The following is a 21,095-nucleotide window of genomic DNA, read 5'->3' on the forward strand; positions in this document are numbered from 1 at the left end:
ACCACGCACCTGTCCTTCTGGCCATGCTCTGTGGGGCTTGTGGAAATACAGCTCATCAGGGTGACCTTGGTCTGGGATCGACAAGGAATTTAAACCCTAGGCTTACACAGATACATAGTCTTGCTTCAGTTCTAATTGTTTTCATTCATATTTTTATCCTTTCTGGGCTTTGCATTTCAATCCTTGGCTTACAAACCCAGAGAGAATGGATTTGATCTTTTTTTTTTTTTTTTCAAATACCAGTTCCAAATGAAATAACGTGACCAAAGTTTACTTTAATAATTATAGTAACAATAATAATAACAAATTAACATTTATTAATTTGTGCCAGACATCTTTCTACAGATGTCTTTATACATATATATATATTTATATATATATATCTATAATATGTTATATATAAATTCATCTGATTCTCAAAACAATCCTAGGAAATGGTTATTAGCATTAGTCTCATTCTAAAGATAAGGAAAGTGAGGCACAGGAATACTAAGTAACTTGCACAAAGTCAAATTGTACGTTGAAGACATGGAGATGTGAACTCAGGCATTCTGGTTACAAAACCCAGACTCTCAATCACCACCCCATGCTGCTGCTGGAGTCACACTGACAGCCGTATGTACAATTGGTTGAAGGAGAGGTTAGTGGCAGGGATACCATTACTAAGTTTTCAAATGGTCTTAGAAACAGATAATGACTTAGGATGCTGACAGTAGGACCAGAATGGAAGCAAGGGATATAAGAGGCAGAATTAAGGGAGAATCTATTGGACTTAGTAAGTGACCAGTTATGGAAGGAGAAAGTCGAAGATGGCTCCAAGGTTTTAGGGCTGTTGTGAGGTAGGGCAATGTCAGCAATAGTGAAGGCAGAGGAGGTGTTGATTTTGTGTGGTTTACTGTTTCCTTGTTTTTTGTTTGTTTCCCGCAGTGAGGATAAGTGGCTTTACTTCTCCTGATCTCCTGCTGCCTACACTCCAGTCAGCTGATCAAGGACTAAGGCAGTGGGGGCAGGTAGGGTGTGGCTCAGTAGCAAATTCAATCAAATGACTGAATCTAGAACTTATGCACAGCCTGACTGTGTGAAACTAATCTACCTTAATTTCTCTGCTTCAGTTTCCTCATTTGTAAAGTAGAGGAAGTTCCTGTCAGGCAGTCTTGTCTTGATAATTAGGTAGGAGCCAAATAAATGATCCATATATATTCCTTCCTTCTTTTTAAGTCTCTGCCTCTAGAGCTGTGGAAAGGTGGGTCAAGAGTGCTAGATCTACAAATGAAAACTATTACTTGGCTGTGACCAAAACATCTTTATTAGCATTTAAATGAACTTGGTTCACCATCCTGTCAGACATCAGTGTATTTTACTACTAACAAAGACACTATTAGATTCCCATGATTCAGGCTCCAAATCTTGGAGTCATATTCAAACCAAAGGAAACACAATGTAATTTAATACCATTCCTTGCCTATATTGTCTATATTCCTTGCCTATGAATAACTTCTTAGAATTGTCTCTCATTTTCAATTCTTGTTATTCAAGCTTCAATGTTATGTACCTCAAGGTTGGATTGCTAAAATAGACTATTTAAATGTGTTCCCTAATCCCTCTAGCCTTTCCCCCTCCAAATCTTCACATAAATAATAACATTACCCTTCTGTCATAGGGAGGTAATATTGCTTTTTAGACATTTTGAGATTTACATATTGTTAGGATATCTGGTAGCACTGGGAAATTCAATCCTTTTGTTTAGGAGAAAGGAAGTATTGGAGTTGGCCGATTTGGGAGTTATCTGCATGGATGCTGAGGGAGGCAGGTTGCTGATGAGAAGAGTGTGTAGAGAGAAGAGGCAGAGACTGCCCTGTGCAGCACCTAGCAGGGGCTCTTGCATATAGCAGACATTCCAATATTGGCTGATTGATTTTAAAAGCACTCCTTAGCCAACTAACCATTTTCCAGACCTTCTCCCAAGGAAGACAGACAGATTGTCTATCGAACAAATTAGTAGTGAAGGGTAATGTTTTACTGTCCCCCAGATAACGTCTTCAGCTAAGCTGTCAAACCAGAAATGCTAGGGAATTAACTCTGTTGAACTGCTGTTACTGGATATAATCTATCATCAGTCAGCCTGATCTGGGGAAGAGATTGTGCATTCTAAGGGGATCAGTTGCCCTTTGACCTGGCAAAATTTCTTCATTCATTTACCCACAAGAATAAAGTTTAGGGCATGGCAGGTTGATATATATAATAGGTGATTTGAAAAAAAAAGAATTATAAAACAAATGAATGAATGGACGTATTCATTCATACAAACAGAAAATCCAGTATCCGCGAAGGGCTGGGTTGAGAAGCGGATGCATGGTGTGAAGAGCTATCATAGTAGGCTAATATTGGGATGGAGGAGGGCATCCCACCTCCCATGTAAAGTTATTAGCTATCATGTCGGTCGTCCCAACGATACAGCCTGGACTCAATCTTAGCGCTAATTCAAAGCCCCATGTAACTATTTTGAAAGGTAGGTTCAAAAAAAATTGGTCCCTAATCCTCAGAAAGGAAGAGAAACCATTCTCTGCATTCTCCATAAAGAAAGTTGGAGTGGAAGAAACAGGGACTGCTGAGTTATACAGACCTGGGCTTGAACTACAGTTCTATTACTTTATAGCTTATGACCTAATGCAAGTTACCTAATGTTTCTGAGACTTTATTTCCCCATTAGTAAAATGTATTCCTTAAGTCATTCATGCAAGTTGCAGTTAGACTTGTTAGGTAGTTAGATATGCGGGGAGCACTAGGCAGATAAGGTGGAGGAGAGGGAGGATGGTCCGGAAGACAATGGTATGTCTACCTTCAGCATAAAGGGGCTTTACTTCTAAATAAGTGCCAGCAAGAAACTAGTTAAAACCCAACGGTCGCAACTGCAGGGTAGCGACCTAACCGGACATGACCCAATGCTCACTGGAATATAATTACTATTGCAGTTTAGGCACCCCCCCATGGTTTTTTCTGTGTGCATCATCGGTAAGGACATGCACAAAAGGGGATGAGCATGACTAAGCACTCCAGGGATAAGAGCTGTCAATCAATCAAGAGACCACACCTGTAGGCAAGGGTAAAAGAGAAAGGACAAAGACCACCGCTATCCAGCCTTGGATCAGCCCACCTCTTGTGCTTGGAGGTGCACTTTTGCTTTGCTAATAAAACCTTTAAAATCTTTCGCTTCACAATGCTTTCATCTCTCATCTGAATTCTCGTTGGGGCAAGGCAAGAACCGAGGTTTTTCCCTTACCCTCTCGGGGTAACAGATAAATGAGATCCTGTGTGTAACACTCCCGTCACAGTAGCTCACACAATGTAAGCACGCTAAAACAATAACTAATGTTGTTATTATACCCTTAACTCATCCTCAGAAATTCCCAAGAAGAAGGAACCATGGTCTCTGACTATTCTCCCAAACCGGAGATAAAGTTTCTCTCATCCACAATTAGGGGATGTGTGTTTCTAGGGCATGGTGAAGAACAGCACTCATTATCTATTGAACACGTTGTAAACAGCCGTGCAGTGCTCCCTTCAGCCAGTTTGAATGCTTAATATCCACTTGCTATAAGAAATGTTATCATTGAAAATGGGTTCCTGTAAAACCCAGAGACTATGGAGGAGGTGAAGCTATAAGGGTGCACCTCTTAACAGGAGCCACAAAACAGTATGCATTGATCATACTAACAGGATTTGCTGCAATCATAAGTGTGAATTTTTATGATCAGACCAGGGTACACTGACAGACAGCAGCTGAATCTCCATTAGAGGATTTGGGTGGGTGGGGGATGTTTTGGATAACTAAGCTTAGAAATAAGAGGAAGCACTGAGCAACATCCCTAGCCACAGATACAATTATTAAAAGGCTCATGTCTCATAAAGGCACTTGAGTGCACTTAAGAGATATAAGTAGATATAACAAAAACTCAGCTGAAATGTATGTTTGTTTTTACTTGTGGTCCCTCATAGCATTTTAGTTGACTGGCATCCTTTATTTTATAATTCATTCTTGAAGTGCTGTTGGGTGCTGACCACGGTGTTGTACTATGTAGGGGATTTATTTGTGTTACAAGATACTTGTCTATCAAATCACATCAAGCAGCTATTATTTCTTTAGCTGGTCTGCACTATATTTGAAAAAACAAAAAAAGTACGCTGACAGCTTTAGTGAGAGTAGCTACAAGTCGGTTATTTCCCCAAAGAGTTAGACACAGTTTTGTTTATATAATTTGAATTTTCTACACTTCACTACTTCCGCAGCTGGTGAATATTGATGGACTGCCAAACTACCATAAGAATCCAGAGAGAAAGAAAAAGGGGCCCAAGTGTAACAGTCATGTGTGAAGGACGAGGAGGTGGCCACATGCCACTCCTGCAGTCACGTGTCATCCACCTTTAAGGATTTCTAGTATCTTTCTTTTTGCACCGCAAAGAAACACATTTTCAACTGCCATCACATGTGAGCATAATTGATCCTCTAGTCTCTTCAAAACATGTTAAAAATTCACTAGAATTAAGAGATATATTTTTTACAAATACACCATTTTCTATAAGGTGTCTTCCCCCAATAACTAAACACTATTAGGACACAATGTACATTGAATATACAGAATAATTTTGTATCAGTGACTATATAATAAAGGTGATGATAATGAAGTGACCATAAAGAAGGCTGGATTCAAGTTAGACAGCAGGCAGAACTGCCTATAAAAGTTGTGAGATCCAGGCTCAATGACTGAGCAAAATTCCACCTGGGAAATATGGGAGTAAAGCAGTGACACCTGTGATTCTCTCTTAAATAATTATTTTCTTCTCCTCTTTTAGGTCTCTCCAGCTCATTGCTGTAGTTTCTGCAGTACACCTAGTACCTGGACTGGACAAAATCATCAATACAGGTGCACCTGCTATGTGGAGCAAATGTTTGTATGTTAGATGTGGGGAGAGAGAACAGCAGCCAGAGTTAATCTGCAAAATGAGGCTTGGGAAAAACAGTGTTGAAAACTGACTCCATCCCAGAAAAACAATGATGTGCTGATAGAGACTATTTTCCACAAAGCTAGTGATATGTGGAAATTATGCATCAATAAACATTTACTCATCTTCGGTCTGGAACAGAACATGGTAACAATGTCTGCCCCAAGAGACGCTGTAAACTCAGAAGACTCACACTAAGAATTGGAGCAAGAATTTAAAAATATCCTTCGGAAAACAAATGTCTAAGGCCAAGAACAGCCATTACAGCATCTGCGGTGCTATCCTGTTGCAGTAGGGATTACTGATACATGGAGAGGGAAAAGGGGTTAATTTTTTATTTTTTAAATTTAATGAAAAGCAATCAATAGCAAAATTGATTGACATCCATAGACTTAATCTGAATATTCAGTTTTCAGGTGGCTTTATTTTACTTCATTTTATTGCAAAACCTGATGGAAATAAGCAATCTTGTCACAAAGTGGATTTTATGAGAAGTTAATGAAATGAACAAGAATACGAATCCATGGATTGGAGAACGAGTCGTGGTGAGTTTACTTGATCTCACAATTATTAAACTAGCTTTGTTTCAGATAAAATGAATGCACATCTAGAAGTAAGAGCTAGCATTCATATTTACAGAAGGCATGCAAATAGAAACAATCAAGGCATTACATATCAAAACACTGAGCACTTTGAATGAAAGCAGATAAAGAAAAATGCAATTTTCCCAATGAATATGCAAACCTGAATAATGATTTAATATTAATGGAACAGAAGAGCTACAATTTTCCTTCCAAACTAATTGCCTTTGATAATATGTAGGAGAAAAAAAAAAAGCTTTTAAGAATTTCCTTTTCACCTGGTTAAGCTATCTTGAATAGAGCTCATAAGCTCTTAGGGGGCTTTAAAAAAAGTAAAAAGCACACTGACTTTATAGTTGTACTTCCAACTATGGGCATAAATCTACCCCTCCCGCCTTCATATATTTATGTAGAGAAAGAAAAAATTAAATGTGCTGTCAGCAATATCATATAATCTTTGCTTTTCATTATAAATGTTTTTTATGCACAAGGCTATCTCAACATCTTTGTCATAGATTATAGCTTTAGAATGTCTTTAATTGAAAAATATGGGTAATTTTGAAGTCAGAAAAACAAAGTACCGATTACTAAGAGAACTAATTATTGCCTTCTTTTTCTCAGAAGATGTGTTAGTTTAATAGATACACACAGTATGGGTCTCCATCCTCAGTGCAAGACAAGTGGGAATTTCCATAGCTCTGAGGTTTGAGAGCAGCTGAGCTGCAAACACACCCGGAAGAGTCTAAAAGCTCCTGCTGGGGGTTCTGACTGGCAGAGCTTTCAAAGATCTGGGCTTTTTTTCCAGTAAAGGTACAGCACATAATTACAACAATGTACCAAATTCAATTCTGTGGGAGGCAGGTTGGAGGACAAGTGAGTGGGAAGCTCTGCAGCCAATCAACCCCCCTAAAGAAAAGGATTATTGATCATAGAAGGTGTGGAATTAGCATACCCCTCTTCCCAGGAGGTCTGCCTCTAGACAGAGGAAAGGTCCCTGGGGTTTTTTTTTATTTGTTTCTTTTTTCTTTTCTCACTTGCTCTGGCGCTCTCTCTCTCTCACTTTTTTTTTTTTTTTTTTTTTTTTTTGGTTTCTTTTCTATTACATGTGAATATAAGCAAACCCAATGATGTGGCTGCTTAAAAAAAAAAAAAAATCAAAAAGTTTAGAGAAAGCTCAGCAGCCCAGTCACTGTCTCAGGCAAAGTTTACTTCTTTCAAAAAGTCAAAGGTCAGATATTTCCCCAGTTTGGCCAATTTTATTGTTTTTTGTTTGATGATGGTTTTAATGAATCATGCAGGAGTAATCTCACTTCTGGCATATGTCTATCTCTAATGGATGAGGTTTTTGTTTTTTATCATTTAGGAAGTTGTATGATAATGGAAACTCTACAGGACATTGGCAAGGGTGAAGGGAATAAAATTAGCAGAGTGTTTATGGTTACAGAAGGCAAGGAAAGAAAAGATTTCAATAAGGAAACTAAATTCTGCAATGTTACCAAATGTCATATGGAAACACAATTAGGACTGAACAGAGCCCACTTGATTTTGCATTCAAGCTAATACTTTCAACAAACATTTGTTAAGTACATATCATGTGAATGAAATCAACATGATACATACATTGAAAGAAGTTGCAATCTAGCAAGGGTTATATAGCAGGGGTTATTCAATAAATAATGTTGCAATTAAAAATGGTCATTTTCAGAAAGGGAAAGAAAAAAGGTGCTCTGAGAGAGTTTGATAAAGAGACAATTTTGATTGATAGGTGAGTGAAGGCATCACGGGGAGAATGAAATTTAAGCTGAGACTCAAAGAATAAGCAGGAGGGAGGCAGACATGAAGAGGTTGTAAGAGGGAGCAGCTGGTATAATGGTTCAGAGGCAGGAAAAAGCACAGTAAATTCAAAAAACAACACACTGATGCTTTAAGCAGATAAATAATGATGAAACACAAATGTACTCTAGAAATGTCACATCGAAGGCTGTGCCGAGACTGATTTGGAAAAGGGCAAAAGTGTAAGTGGAGAAAACAGGCTAAAAGTATATTGTAATAGTTAAAAGGAAAGATGATGCTGGCTTGGGCTAAAGTGGTGATGGCACAGAAAAAGAGAAGTGAGTAGATCTGATGTATATTTTAGATGCAATTAGGACGTAATTAATGATCTCTCCTAGATCAGTTTCAATGAATTATTTAAGGCAGAATTCTGATCATTGTTGAATAGTAACTAGATGTAAGGAAGTAGAGAGCAAAAGAAGACTGATCTTTGAAAAAAAAAAACTGGTGGTAGGTAATGGAGAGAGGGCAGTAACTCTCGTGGACTTCAGGGCCAGTGAAGGATTTTTATTCATCCATTTATCCAGCTATCCATTCATGCATTTTTAGGTAGTGAATGACTTAAGATTTTTTTTCTGAAGAGATGGGCATGGTGGAGACTAACAAACTGAAGAGGCAATAGAATAACAGAACTAATGTAGGCAGCGGATACCAGCAGATCATGATGCCCTAAACACAGGTAAGTCAATTAGCATGAAGTAGAGTGTCTCTCTCTCTCTCACACACACACACACACGCACACGCACACACCAGTTCAGTACAGTGGTTAAAAATCACTATCCAAGAAATTAGACTGCCTGCGTTTGAATTCTGCACCTACTACTTATTATGTAAGCTTGGACAAGGTCCCTAGCCTTCCTTAGCCTCAGTTTCTTCACCTATAACACGAAGCTTATCATGAGGAACACATGAGATGGTGCCTGTAAAAACTCTTGGCATAGCATCGGGACACAGTGACACCACAATACGTTTTTGTTTCTATCACTAATAATGACAACAATATTATTAGTCATAATAAATAAGGCATCCCTTTTTCAGAGGTCTGACAGAGAGTAAGTTAATAAAAGATACGGGTAGAGATAACTTTGTAGGTAGAAAGATATTGGAGGTTCTGAAGCCTACAAAAGCCTACGTGCTTTTGTTTTTCTCTGTTGAGTAAGCCATTAGGTTGTCTGTAGCAAGTGAAAAGAATGGGGAGGGGGAGGGGAGGGATAAAAGATGTCAGGAGAGTAGGTAAGATATGGTATAGCCGCTATGGAAAAACAAAAGACCACTGAGTAGGAACAAGTAAAATTACTGCTGACATGGCAATGAGAGTCCCGCTGAGGTAAAAGCTAAAATGTCATAAAGACACCAGTTCACTCAGTTCACCAAAGAGAACATGGAGCTATAAAGCTGGAGAGTTAGGGGCAGAATGAGAATGCTAAGGAATGCTCGGGTTTTTCGTTTGTTTTTTGTTTTGTTTTCTGCAAACTCTGGGAGACAGTGAAGGTTTTAACATAGAAATCATATGATGAATATAGATTTTAAGAAGACTACACTCATAGGTATGATGGAGGAAGAAAGCAGAAGCAAGACAACTAGTTTGGAGCCTCTCTTATTAGAGGAGATGATTCTATACATTTCCAAAGTTGTCCTAAGTGTAGGCTGTTAATACATTTTGAAGGTTAAAAAATATTTAGGTGTTTCTACACAGAAGTGAATTTAATTTCAGCATAGATCTAGAGAAATATATTTTAACATAATTTTTATTTTCAGAGACCTAATTATGCTATTATTAACCACAGATTCATACTTGGGCTTAATAATTGTCTATAATTCAATTCAATAAACACCTACTGTCTATTATATACAAGATATACATGCTTACATACATGCTTAAAAGACTAACTCATATCATTATGTCAAGAATCTTTTTGCTAGATATGAGATTATCTAAACTTTATGTGGCAAATCCTGATTGATACTGCTTTCGGTAAATTTACATAGTACAAACTACTTTGCAATGTCCTTGACGTTTTCCCTAGAGTCACAGAGCTAAGGATGGGGAGAGTAAATAAGAGGACCAGGTGACTTCATGTACACAGCCTCAGAATTATTTATGGTTATGTGCATAAACAAGAAATCTCTTCCATTTTCTATTTTGCTTTGAGTTCAGAAGGTATATTGCTTTTTATGTCCCCAAACTTCATTTCCTCAGTGTGGTACTGAGGATATTCCTCCTGAAGGACTTGCTTGGCAAACTAATACATTTTCCAAGATAAACTGCATTCAGAAAAACAAATGGCTTCAGAGAAACTGTGTAGTGTACCTACTGTAAAACTCATAACCATCATGACACAGCTGAGTTCTCAGGTGGTATACAGCCTTGCTTCAATTATAAGATGAATTTGAGCAGCTTAAGTTTCAAGTGTGGACTCTGGTCTAGAAAATTTTATTATTGATTATTGTGTTAAAATGCTGCTACTTAATAAATAATATCTAGGCAGTTTAGTTGATTAATTTGCCTAATTCAAAAATGAGAGAACTCTCTTCCTCAGGTAACTTTATGTGCTCTATCTTACCCCGAATATACATTCCTGATTTGCTTTTCAAGGACTTGACAGAATGCTCCTACATCAGTATATGCAGTGCCGTATCTGAGAATCAATAAACTATAAGTATGGGCAAGGAGTTATTGCACATGTTTAAAAGGAACATTCTCTGTTCCCTCTATCACATTTTGACTTTAAACAGGATTTTTAAGTTGCAAAGTACCAAATCAGATCAATTCAAATACATTACCATTAGAAAGGCTATAAAACATTTTGGATGAAGCAGACAGTGTTTGACTATTAGGTCCGATGGTAACTTTTAAAAAGTCTTAGTACGCAGATAGAAAATGGTCAGGGAGCCAGTAATAGAACTGTTTATCCACATGCTGAACAAACTTGTATTGAAAACCTAGGTCAAAATAGCTTTTTCTCCAAGAAATTAAATATATCATCATGCCTTCTTTCCCACCATTTTTCTTGGGGGGCCAATTATTTGAATACCAGGTTTAGGGAATGCTTAAAATATATATATATACATATATATATATATATACACACACACATACACATATACATATATATAAAACAATATTCTTTAACACATAATTTATACCTAGTCATCTTTTGTACCCCTTAAAATGAAGAGGAGATAAGGAAACATAATTCATTCTAACAATTATTTAACCATGCTAAAGCCAGATGCATATTTATGTAATTTTCTTTCCAGCTCAAACAGTGTATTTAAAGCTTTCAATCAATTAATGGCACTCTATGGGAAATCCGCAAATTCTTGTGCTTTTTCTGATATAATATATAAACATAGAAAAGAATCTCTAAAACACTGCTAATTATCTAGTAGCCATCCTTATTCTTAGCCTAAAACTTTTTCAGGGCCAAATTCTAACATCAAGATCCAAGTAGAAGAAAAAGTAGTCAATAGAATAACATGTATTATTTTTCATATATTAATATTAATATGAGCACTGATACAGAGGAAGGCCCACAAGGTGTCTTGAGGTATTTTGCAAGGTAAATCTTAATTTTTTTATAATTCATTATAAATAATAAATAAGGATTTTTTTCTGACACAGCCAATATTATATTAAATTATGTAATTCTACAGTAGGAAAAAAAAATCATCAATTGAAATGTCTCTTTTTTTTTTCCCATTGTTTCTCTTAAGTGTTACCTCCAAGCTGAGTTTGTGGGCCCTTAGGCTAGATACATACCACAACCCCAAATTGTTCAGGCTCACAAAGGTCATCATATTCATTCTTCAGCTGTGCTAATTCACTGAGTACCTTCTGCTCAGGAAGATGTTTTATAAGGTTCTAAAAAGAAATAAAAGCATAAAAATTTAGCATTTCATTATTAGGATTATTAAACATGCATTAGCAACTCAAAAAGTGATTAACTAGGATAGCGGATAAATTTCTGACTGTAGTTGTTATAGCACCAGTTTATCCTCTTTCTCCTCCAAAACTTAGCAAAAAACAAACTACAATTTATGTGAATAAATATATAAATATGTTTAGTTTCTATGCACTCCAGTACATAAATGTTAAATTAAAAAAAAATGACAACAAATAACATTCCAAAACTGACTAACTTTCTGGGCTTTAAACACATAGTATAATTTTTTAGTTTTATTTCCTATCATGATAATTAGTCAATTTATATAAAAAATAGAAAATACTAGGTAGAATTAACTCATGTACAATAATAATAATAATAATAATAATAATAATAATAATAATAATAATATCAACTCTACCCTTTATAATTGGCAAAATTTGGAATCATCTTCAATCTTATAAACCACACCAAGCCTTAAAAAGAATCTCCATTTATAATATCTGTATTCAAATATAGTAATACATTCCTACTTTAATGGAGAACCAAGCAAAAGTGATGAAGTCTTTATTATTGTCAAATTAAATAGACTTTAAATCACAAGAGGGTAACAAGAGACAAGGATATTATATATAAAAAGTTTCAATTTATCAAGATATAATTATTATAAACACATGCCCATCTAAGAACAGAGCTCCAAAATATATGAAGTAAAAACTGACAGAATCGAAGGAGGAAATAGACAGTTCTACAATAACAGTTGGACTATTCAATAACCAACTTTCAATAATGGACAGAACAAGTAGACAGAATAATAACAAGGAAATGGAGAATAATACTATAAACTAATTAGACCGAACAGATATATACAAAACACTCCACCCAACAACAGCAGAATATACATTCTTCGCAAGTGCACATGGAACATTCTCAAAGATGAAGCACGTGTAAGGCCACAAAACAAGGCCTAATAAATTTTAACAGATTGAAATCATACAAAGTATCTTTTGTGATCATTATGGAATATAACTAAAAAGAAATAACAGAAGGAAAAGCGGAAAATCCACACAAGTATAAAGAAATACACAACATACTCTTAAACAGCCAGTGGGTCACAGAAGAAATCACAAAGGAAATTAGAAAATACCTTGAGATGAAAGAAAATGAAAACACAAAATGCCAACACTTATGGAATTCAGCAAAAGTAGTGCTAAGAAGGAAAATTACAGCAACAAACACGCTAAAAAAGAAGAAAGATCTCAAATCAATAACCTAACTGTATACCTTAAAGAATGAGAAGAGCAAACTAAAGCAAAGCTAGCAGCAGGAAGGAAATAATAAAGATTAAAGCAGAGATTAAAAAATAGAGAACTGAAAACCAATAGAGAAAAATCAATAAAACTAAAAGCTGATTTCAAAATTGACAAATCCTTAGCTAGATCAACTAAGAAAAAAAGAGAGAAAATTCTAATAACTAAAAATCCGAAATAAAAGCTGGGACATTACTACTGATTTTATAGAAATAAAAAGGATTACAAAAGGATACTACAAATAACTGTATACTAACAAATCCTAACCTAGAAGAAATGGACAAATTCCTAGAAACACATGTGAACGAAAAATACTGCAAACCATATCAGTAAACAGAGAATGCTGAAGCCATCAAGCGGCTGCCGCTGTCCCCCAGTGAAGACAAGCCTGAATCAGTGCACTCTGCAGCCACTCACAATGGTGCACCCTGAGGGGACTCAGAATAAGAAAGGACAGGATACTGGTCCTAGATAGCTAGGTGCCTGTCAAAGGAATGAATTCAATGAGCCCAAATGCTTGATCCCTCCCGTACACAGAAAAGCACTAAATTCTTTAACTTGAGATGCCTGGTATATTTTAGCTAACAAGTAATCTTTTATTGTTCCAACTACCTGGTCTTTGTTATAAAGCTCCTATATATCCTAGCTCCTACCCTACCTCTTCGGAGCAGTCCCTCAGAGCGATCTGAGAGGCTGTCATCCTGGCTCGAGTCCTCCCGCCAAATAAAACATTAACTCTCAACTTTTAGGCTGTGCATTTATTTCAGTTGACACACACAAACTACCAAAACTGATTCAAAAAATGTTTTTGAAAATTGGAGACCGACAAGTAAGTAGATTGAACCAGTTATCAAAAAACTCCAAAGAAGAGCCCAGGGCCTGATGAATTCACTGGTGAATTACACACAATATTTAAAGAAGATTTAACATCAATCCTTTTCAAATTCCCCCACCAAGAAAAATTAGAGGAGAAAACACTTCCTAACTTACACTATGAAGCCGTCACTCATTACCTTACTCATTACCCTTTGACTTAAAACTACAGGCCAATATCCCTTAATGAACATAGATTGAAAATTTCTGGGAAAAAAAAAAAAAAAACTAAGAAAACCACACATATGCACTAGTAAACTGAATTCAGCAACATATTAAAAGGATTATATGCCATAACTAAGTGGGATTTATCCCTGGAATGCAGGGGTGATTCAATATATAAGAACCATTCAATGTAATACACCACATTAACAGAATAAAGGGGGGGAAAAACCACATGATCATTTCAACTAATGCATAAAAAGCATTTGACTAAATCCAACACATGTTTGTGAGAAAAAAATACTCTTTAAATCAGGAATAAAAGGAAGCTTTCTCAATTAAAAGTCATCTATGAAAAAGTCACAGTTAACATCAAACTCAATGGTGAAAGACTGAAAGCATATCTGCTAAGAACAGGAACAAGGCAAGGATGCCTGTTTTCACCACTTCTATCCATCATAGTCCTGAAAGTTCTAATCGGAGCAATTAGGCAAGAAAAAGAAGTAAAAGGCATCCAAAATGGAAAAGAAGAAAAAAATAATGTCTCTGTTTGCCAAAAACATGAAAGAATCCACCAAAAAACTGTTAGAGCTAATAAACGAATTCAACAAAGTTTCAGGATACATAATGAACACACAAAAATCAGTTCTATTTTTATGCACTAGCAATGAACAGTCTGAAAGGAAGTTAAGAAAACAATTCTGTTTACAATGGAATTTTTTAAAGCACCCATAATGAGATACCATTTCATACCCACTAGAATGGGTAGCATCCAAAAAATAGGAAATAACGAGTGTTGGTGAGGATGTGGAAAAACACAAAGCCTCATGCATTGCTGGTTGGAATGTAAAATGACAGAGGCACTGTGGAAAACAGTTTGATGACATCTTAGAAATTAAACATGGAATTACTGTATGACCCCACAATTCCACTCCTAGGTATGTACCAAAAAGAACTGAAACAGTGTCTCAGACACCCGTACGCAAATGTTCATAGCATCATTATTCAGTAGCCAGAAGGCAGAACAACCTACTTGTCCATCAACAGATGCATTGATAAAATGTGGTATATACATACAACAGAATATTATTTGGCTGAAAAAGGAAGTTTTGATACATGCTAAAACATGGATGAACCTTGAGACTATTTTGCTTAGTGAAATAAGATAGACACAAAAGGACAAATATAGTATGAACCCACTTATGTGGTATCCAGAATTGACAAATTCTTAGAGACAGTAGAATAGAGGTTAGCAGGCGCTAGTGGGGCAGAGGGGAATGGGGAGTTACTGCTTAACAGGTATGGTGTTTCTGTTTGGGATGATGAAAAAGTTCTGGAAATAGTGGTGATGATCAAACATCAGTGTAAATATACTTAATGCAACTTAAACTGTACACTTAAAAATGGGTAGAACGGTACATATTATGTCATAGATTTTTCCACATCAAAAAAAAAAAACACCATAAATCGACACAACATTGTAAACTGACTATACTTCAATATATATATATATATAAAAAGAGTAGGCAACACCTTATAAGTCCCATGGAAAACAACCGTATCTTGGTCTACTATGAGACTTCTTTGGTTCTCTCCATTTACCTTTCCTCTCACTTAATTTTGCATTTCCATTAAGCTCTACACCTGCAATGGCACTCATTCTGTAAGTGATGAGACCAAAGATTTAAAGTATCATGTCCTTTGACTTAAAAGAAATATCAATATTGCTATACCAACATATACATATAATCAAATCAAGTTAAGAACAGCTACTATTTTGCTTCATTAATATCATTTTCTCTTATAAAAACATAAGTAAACACCAAGGTATTATGTCTATTTTTCTAGAATATTTTGATGTATATAAAGTAATTGGGTTTTTTAAAGCTTTTTCTCTGTTAATGGGACTTCTTGTGAAGTATGTTATTAAGAAAAACAAAGGATCAGACTGGTAACTTGTATAACTTTCACTACAGGGAAACTCAATTAGAATGATTAAGAACATTATTAAAATTATTAAAAATATCAATTCTGCGTATTTCAAACGCTCCATCTCAATTTTAAGTTTTAACTGTGAAAACAAGCGTTAGAGAGTAAATCAAGCCTAAAATAGAATTTTAGCTCAGAATGTAAAATTTGTCGTTATTTTGCTTCTGTTTCCTCTATAGGCAACCTGTTAACTCATCTTTACAATGCAGGCTCCGCAGTAGGTGACATCTCTTTTCTCTCTCTGTTCAACTCACTGAAATATTTAACACGTTCAGTGGGCTTAGATGTATTCTGATTCTGGATAGCATTTTATGACTGAGTTACAAGCTTATATAGCTGCAGTGCTTAGTAGGCTCTGTTTGCGAATAAGGTTTAGAATAAACCTCTCAGTGTGTGACAGGTGCAGACTCCTATTACAGTACTTATTGCTTAACGAGCACACTCTAGAACCCAATGTTGCAAGTGGCCATCATAGCCACCACTTAAAGATACCTGATTTTTTTTTTACATACATACTTAACTGTATAGACAAAAATGTAGTATAAAATTGGGCATTAATCATGTTTTCATGCACATAGATTCCCGAATAGCCAGGAGAGAGACATAACAATACTCATTTGCATCCACTCTGTCACCTACTCTTCAAAAGCATGTCAAGAGAGAAAAAAGACAAATCTTCAAGGCACAGTTTGAGACTAATGTGGACACTCCTTGGAATCATCTGGAAGTCTGTCTGTAACGCCTCCTGGGAGAGAAATGTCCCACCTAATGGAAGGGAAGCATGTATCACGCAATCAGGATGGACCCAGTCAGAAAGCCTAGCTTTTGGAAAGCATCAGAGCGATTCTGAGTGCAGTGTATTTGTTTCTTGGATGCGTCTCTAGGCCTGGCCTACCCACCCGTCACACAGTCATATGTTTGAGTGCTGTGGCAAGGGAGCTGTGGGATCAACACAGCTTTGGTATCTCTCAAATCAAGTACGTTAAATAAGGAGAGAAGGGAAGAAACCTATGTTTCTGTACTTGGCCATAGAACACCCCACCACCTTGGCATCAAGTGGGCTTCAGTATCCATCAGCGGTGCTCCATGGGAAACTCCTCCTCTCCCCCCACATACAGTCATCCCTAGGAAAGGGTCCCAAACAGGAAGTGAGAAAGTCACCCACAGCCACTACACAGAAGCTGCCAAAATTAGCTCTTGAGATGTATAAAATAGTCCCTGAGAGCCCCAGAAACATCTAATGTAGGTGATTTAGAAAAGAGTTAGGGTCTTGCAATGCCAGCTAGAAGCAAGAGGAAGAAAAATATAAGTGAAACTGATATTGACTAGGCTAGTGGTTAAAAGTCCCATTGCTCAAGGACGCTGTATGTAGAAAATTTTAAATAGCTTTTGACTTAAGCTGCCGTACTGATATGACTGCTACTTACATTCTCTAAATAAATTGCAAAGATGAGTTCAGACACCCTCTACACTGTAAGGGGGGGTGCTCATAATAGCAGAGGCTAGAAGTTATAAATTATTAAATACAACTTAGATTCTGACAAACCATGAGTTAATAGGCAAATATCCTATGAAGTTTCGATTCTTCACCCCACCCCACCCCCACTGTTCCTGCTTACTACTGAGCATCTTTTTTCAAATATTGTAAGATTTGTGTTTAAAAGATCAATTCTGGGTCAGTATGAAAGCCTCATCCCAGAAAATGTCAATGAGCTGAAGTTCACAGAGAAAACAACAAAGGGGAAAGCAGTAACTCTGTCCCCAAATGAGCAGATTTTTCTTCATCTTCTACACATCACAAATTCTCTTTCTGATGACTGTCACAGTTATCTGAAGGGATTTCTCCTAACAGATCATAGGCTTTTAACCACTTTTTACATTTCTGCAATTACTCTATAATACTTCCAAAACTTTACTTCCTTTAAATGTTAATTGCACACTTAAAGGTTAGTTAAGTGAAGGTATTGAACCATAATGCCCTTTCCTTTTTGCCAAAACATAACCTTTCGTTTTTGTCTTCTATCTCATTAAGTCATTTGAATAGTAGGAAAGCTAAGTTAGGTGAGTTCGGTTCACTGTGATTAAGTCTATAGTTCCCCAGGTAAATGGATTGGGGCCAATATTTCTTTACAAAAATTTATTATCTATTTCTTTTAAAAATATATTATTACAGCCTATATATAAATCCATATTTACTTTTATATATATATATATATATATACACACACACAGGATTTTATTTTTATATATAGGAGATATATATTTATATATATATTTATATATTTTATATATATATATATCTCAATATATCAGTATTATTTTAACTTATGGTGTCAATTTTTTTTAAATCCAGGTAAGAAACATTTCCCCCAAAGTCTTGTATAAATCTCTGTGATCTTAATACAACCCCCCCTTCCCCTAATTTTGCCTGCTCAAAAAACTCAATCCCCTAACTATTATAATCTATTATATGTTTTCCAACACTTTCTGATGGCATATGCCTTAAATTGTGTATGTGTGTATTTAATCTTTTTAAATCACATTCATGTGTTCTTGTTCTTTGAATTAAAGGGCACACACTTTGATAGCAGGCCTGGTTCTAGACTTATTTTGTGTTTCACCCATCCGTTCAGCTAATATATACTGGCTGCCAACTATGTGACTGCCATCATGTTAACCATTAAAGATTCTGCCCTCATGAAGAGTACAGGTTCAGAAAGGCTGTGTATACTCCTGCTTGCACAGTGGAACCAAAAATCAACATTTGACTGAAGGTAATTTGTGCTGCATTTGCTCCAAAATACATTTCTTGCCTGGTGGTCATGCTACAATTCTCTCCTTTTGGTTTGGAATTCCTAACATTTCTGTAACTCCTAAAATGGACCCTAAGAGTCCACTAAGATATGTTAAAACGCTGATAAAATGGCCTAAAGCTTTCAAAGGGAGCTTTTCTAGCCCTCTTCATGCAGCCACTCCTTTTAAAAAATGTTAGTTGATTAAAGGACATACAAGCATTGAAAACCTGATGAGAAAATTGGTGACCTGGGAGTGTAACAATTCTATCTTACAAAAAGGCAGCCTTTTCCAGGGGTCCTACCTATTTAATCTTCAACTTGGCCCAGGAACTTCTCAGTATCACTTCAGCACTAATAACATCCAATGAACAGCTCCAGCCCTCACCACTCTTGACCATCTCCAAGTTCCATGTTTCTAATTGACAGTCCATCCTACCTAGATGTCTCATCACTAACTCAGACAGCACAAATCTAAAGGAGACTTCATCATGACTTTGATCCCTCATCCCTACTTCTTATAAGCTTCTCCTAAAGGCCCCATTCTGCCAACAGAACTGGCATCCTCTCCAACTTCTAAGCTTTCTAATGGGCACTTGTCACTCAGTCACAAGTTCTGATGATTCTTTCTGTCAAAAATCACTTTTGGGTTCAACCCTTCTTTTACATTCTACAGCCAAAAATCTGGGCCAGAGAAATCACTTGTATCTAAACTTTCCTAATTTAAATTCAGTTAAATTCCTCAAAGTGTTCTAGCTTTGTATTAGACTAGCGGAGATATATTTACAATGTCTATAATTATAAAAGGAAAAATTGTGACTACTTTGTACATAAAAATTTCAACTCCCACTAATGTCATGACCCATTTGCAGAAGAAATGTATTGCTTTCTAAAATAATTTATATGATTTACAATTAATCTGAAAAGTATTCATTCCTTTGATGCTAATAATCTTTTATTTTGTTTATGTCCCACCTTATATTCAAAAATAAAACTAGGAAATCACATTAAACATAAAAAGTGAGTTTAAGGATTAAAAAAATATACAGAACATACAGAATGAATGACTCACTATGAATACTGAATAGCATATGAGGTGGGTATGGCCCTGTCTAAATGCAATATATTCCTCCTAAGTATAATACAACTGGTATCCATGTTATTAATATTCCTTTACAAATTACGTAGCTTTCATGTATTTTAAATTAACATATTTCAAATTAAACATAAAATATCTTCTCATTATAAGGGGACAAACTGATATTCTCAGATATATAATAGAAGAGGTTCGTATTAGCTAAAATAGGTGACAGGTGTACAAAAAACAAAATCCTATTTTGCCACACTCTGCTTTCATTACATTACACCTTATCATGGCCATGACAAACAGGCACAAACAAATGCAAGGATGCATTACTATAAAATACAATATATAAATGTTTCCAAAGCTGAATCCTACCCCAAGAGTCAAGACATCTATCTAGGATAACCGTAGAGTCTGAAGGGTGCTACTATCTACAGTATACAGTATACAGGGGTGTATACTAATGCCTTAGCCAATCATTTCACTTTAAGAAGTCAGTGTTTCTCCTCCATGATTTTTGTCTGGGCATATGAAACGATGCAAATCTACACAGAGTATGAAAACCAGCACACTAACAGAATGTCCATGTAGTCAAATGAAACGTGCCACATCAGAATGCCACCTATGCAAATCCAAAGGTAGAAACACTTCACCGTCTAGGAAGACAATCCACACACAAACACGAGGTTGCTTCTACTTCCAAGATCATCATAGTACCAGTATATCACTGCAATTAGCACAAAAGAGTGGTAATAGGAACATTTATGACTGGCGATTGGTAAGTATTTACTTCCCTGTTTTTATAAGTGTATGTGTAAGTATAAGTATTCCATATAAGTACTGGTCATAGATGTCTGCATCCAAAACAAATGTAGTATACAGTCATGCCTTAAAGAAACAGAAAGTCAGTGTGAAGCATCTCTAATACCCTGAACATTTTTTGACACATCAAGTTATCCACGTCAAGCTGACAACATGTTTTCTAACTAAGCAGTAACAACATTTGGCATCTGTGGAACTTAAAACACAAGGATCCAAACATGGAGGCAGATTAGCATTATCTAATATATTTCTCCTGACTTCCCACTAAAAGAGTCATCAAGATACTTTAGAAAAGACTTCTGTTGCTAGCTGATTAGTTACCCTACTCAACTGGGTAGTCACATTGACTAGGGACTGTCAATTTACAGAACACATAAAATTCTTTAAAAATACCTTTAGATGAAAAGCTAAGCTGTCAAGAAATTAAGGAATATTCCCCTCCCCTCAAGGAAAGAAAACTAAAGGAAAGCATTAATCCAGAGACATAACCAAATACTGAAGGCCAAGACCGCCCTAGGAACATCCACCAATCTCCACTGGTCTAAACTTTTTGGTTTTAATGGGCCTCAAACATAGGATGGTACACAAAGCATAGACTTTTAACAAGATATGGGCAAGTTCAGTTCCTTATGTAAATCTAAAACCCCAAGAGATAACATCCCCAGTGAAGGACTTACTTTGAAGAAAAAAAAAAACAACAACAAAAACAAAGCCCACCCACAGAGAAAAATAATATGAAATCTTGTCTGTTTTGTCTTTAC

General features: G+C 36.1%; 1 protein-coding gene across 3 annotated transcripts in view; it reads right to left on the reverse strand.

The window, feature by feature from the left end:
• DIAPH2 (diaphanous related formin 2) overlaps positions 1–21,095 on the reverse strand; it is a 798,971-nt gene that overhangs the window by 410,767 nt on the left and 367,109 nt on the right. For all 3 annotated transcript variants that reach the window (XM_064482987.1, XM_064482986.1, XM_064482985.1), the window contains one exon: positions 11,179–11,280. In XM_064482987.1, coding sequence (XP_064339057.1) covers positions 11,179–11,280 — 102 coding nt within the window. The remainder of the gene's footprint in view (positions 1–11,178; positions 11,281–21,095) is intronic.

This window comes from Camelus dromedarius, chromosome X (genome assembly GCF_036321535.1).
Source record: "Camelus dromedarius isolate mCamDro1 chromosome X, mCamDro1.pat, whole genome shotgun sequence".
In the NCBI taxonomy this organism is placed as follows: domain Eukaryota; kingdom Metazoa; phylum Chordata; class Mammalia; order Artiodactyla; family Camelidae; genus Camelus; species Camelus dromedarius.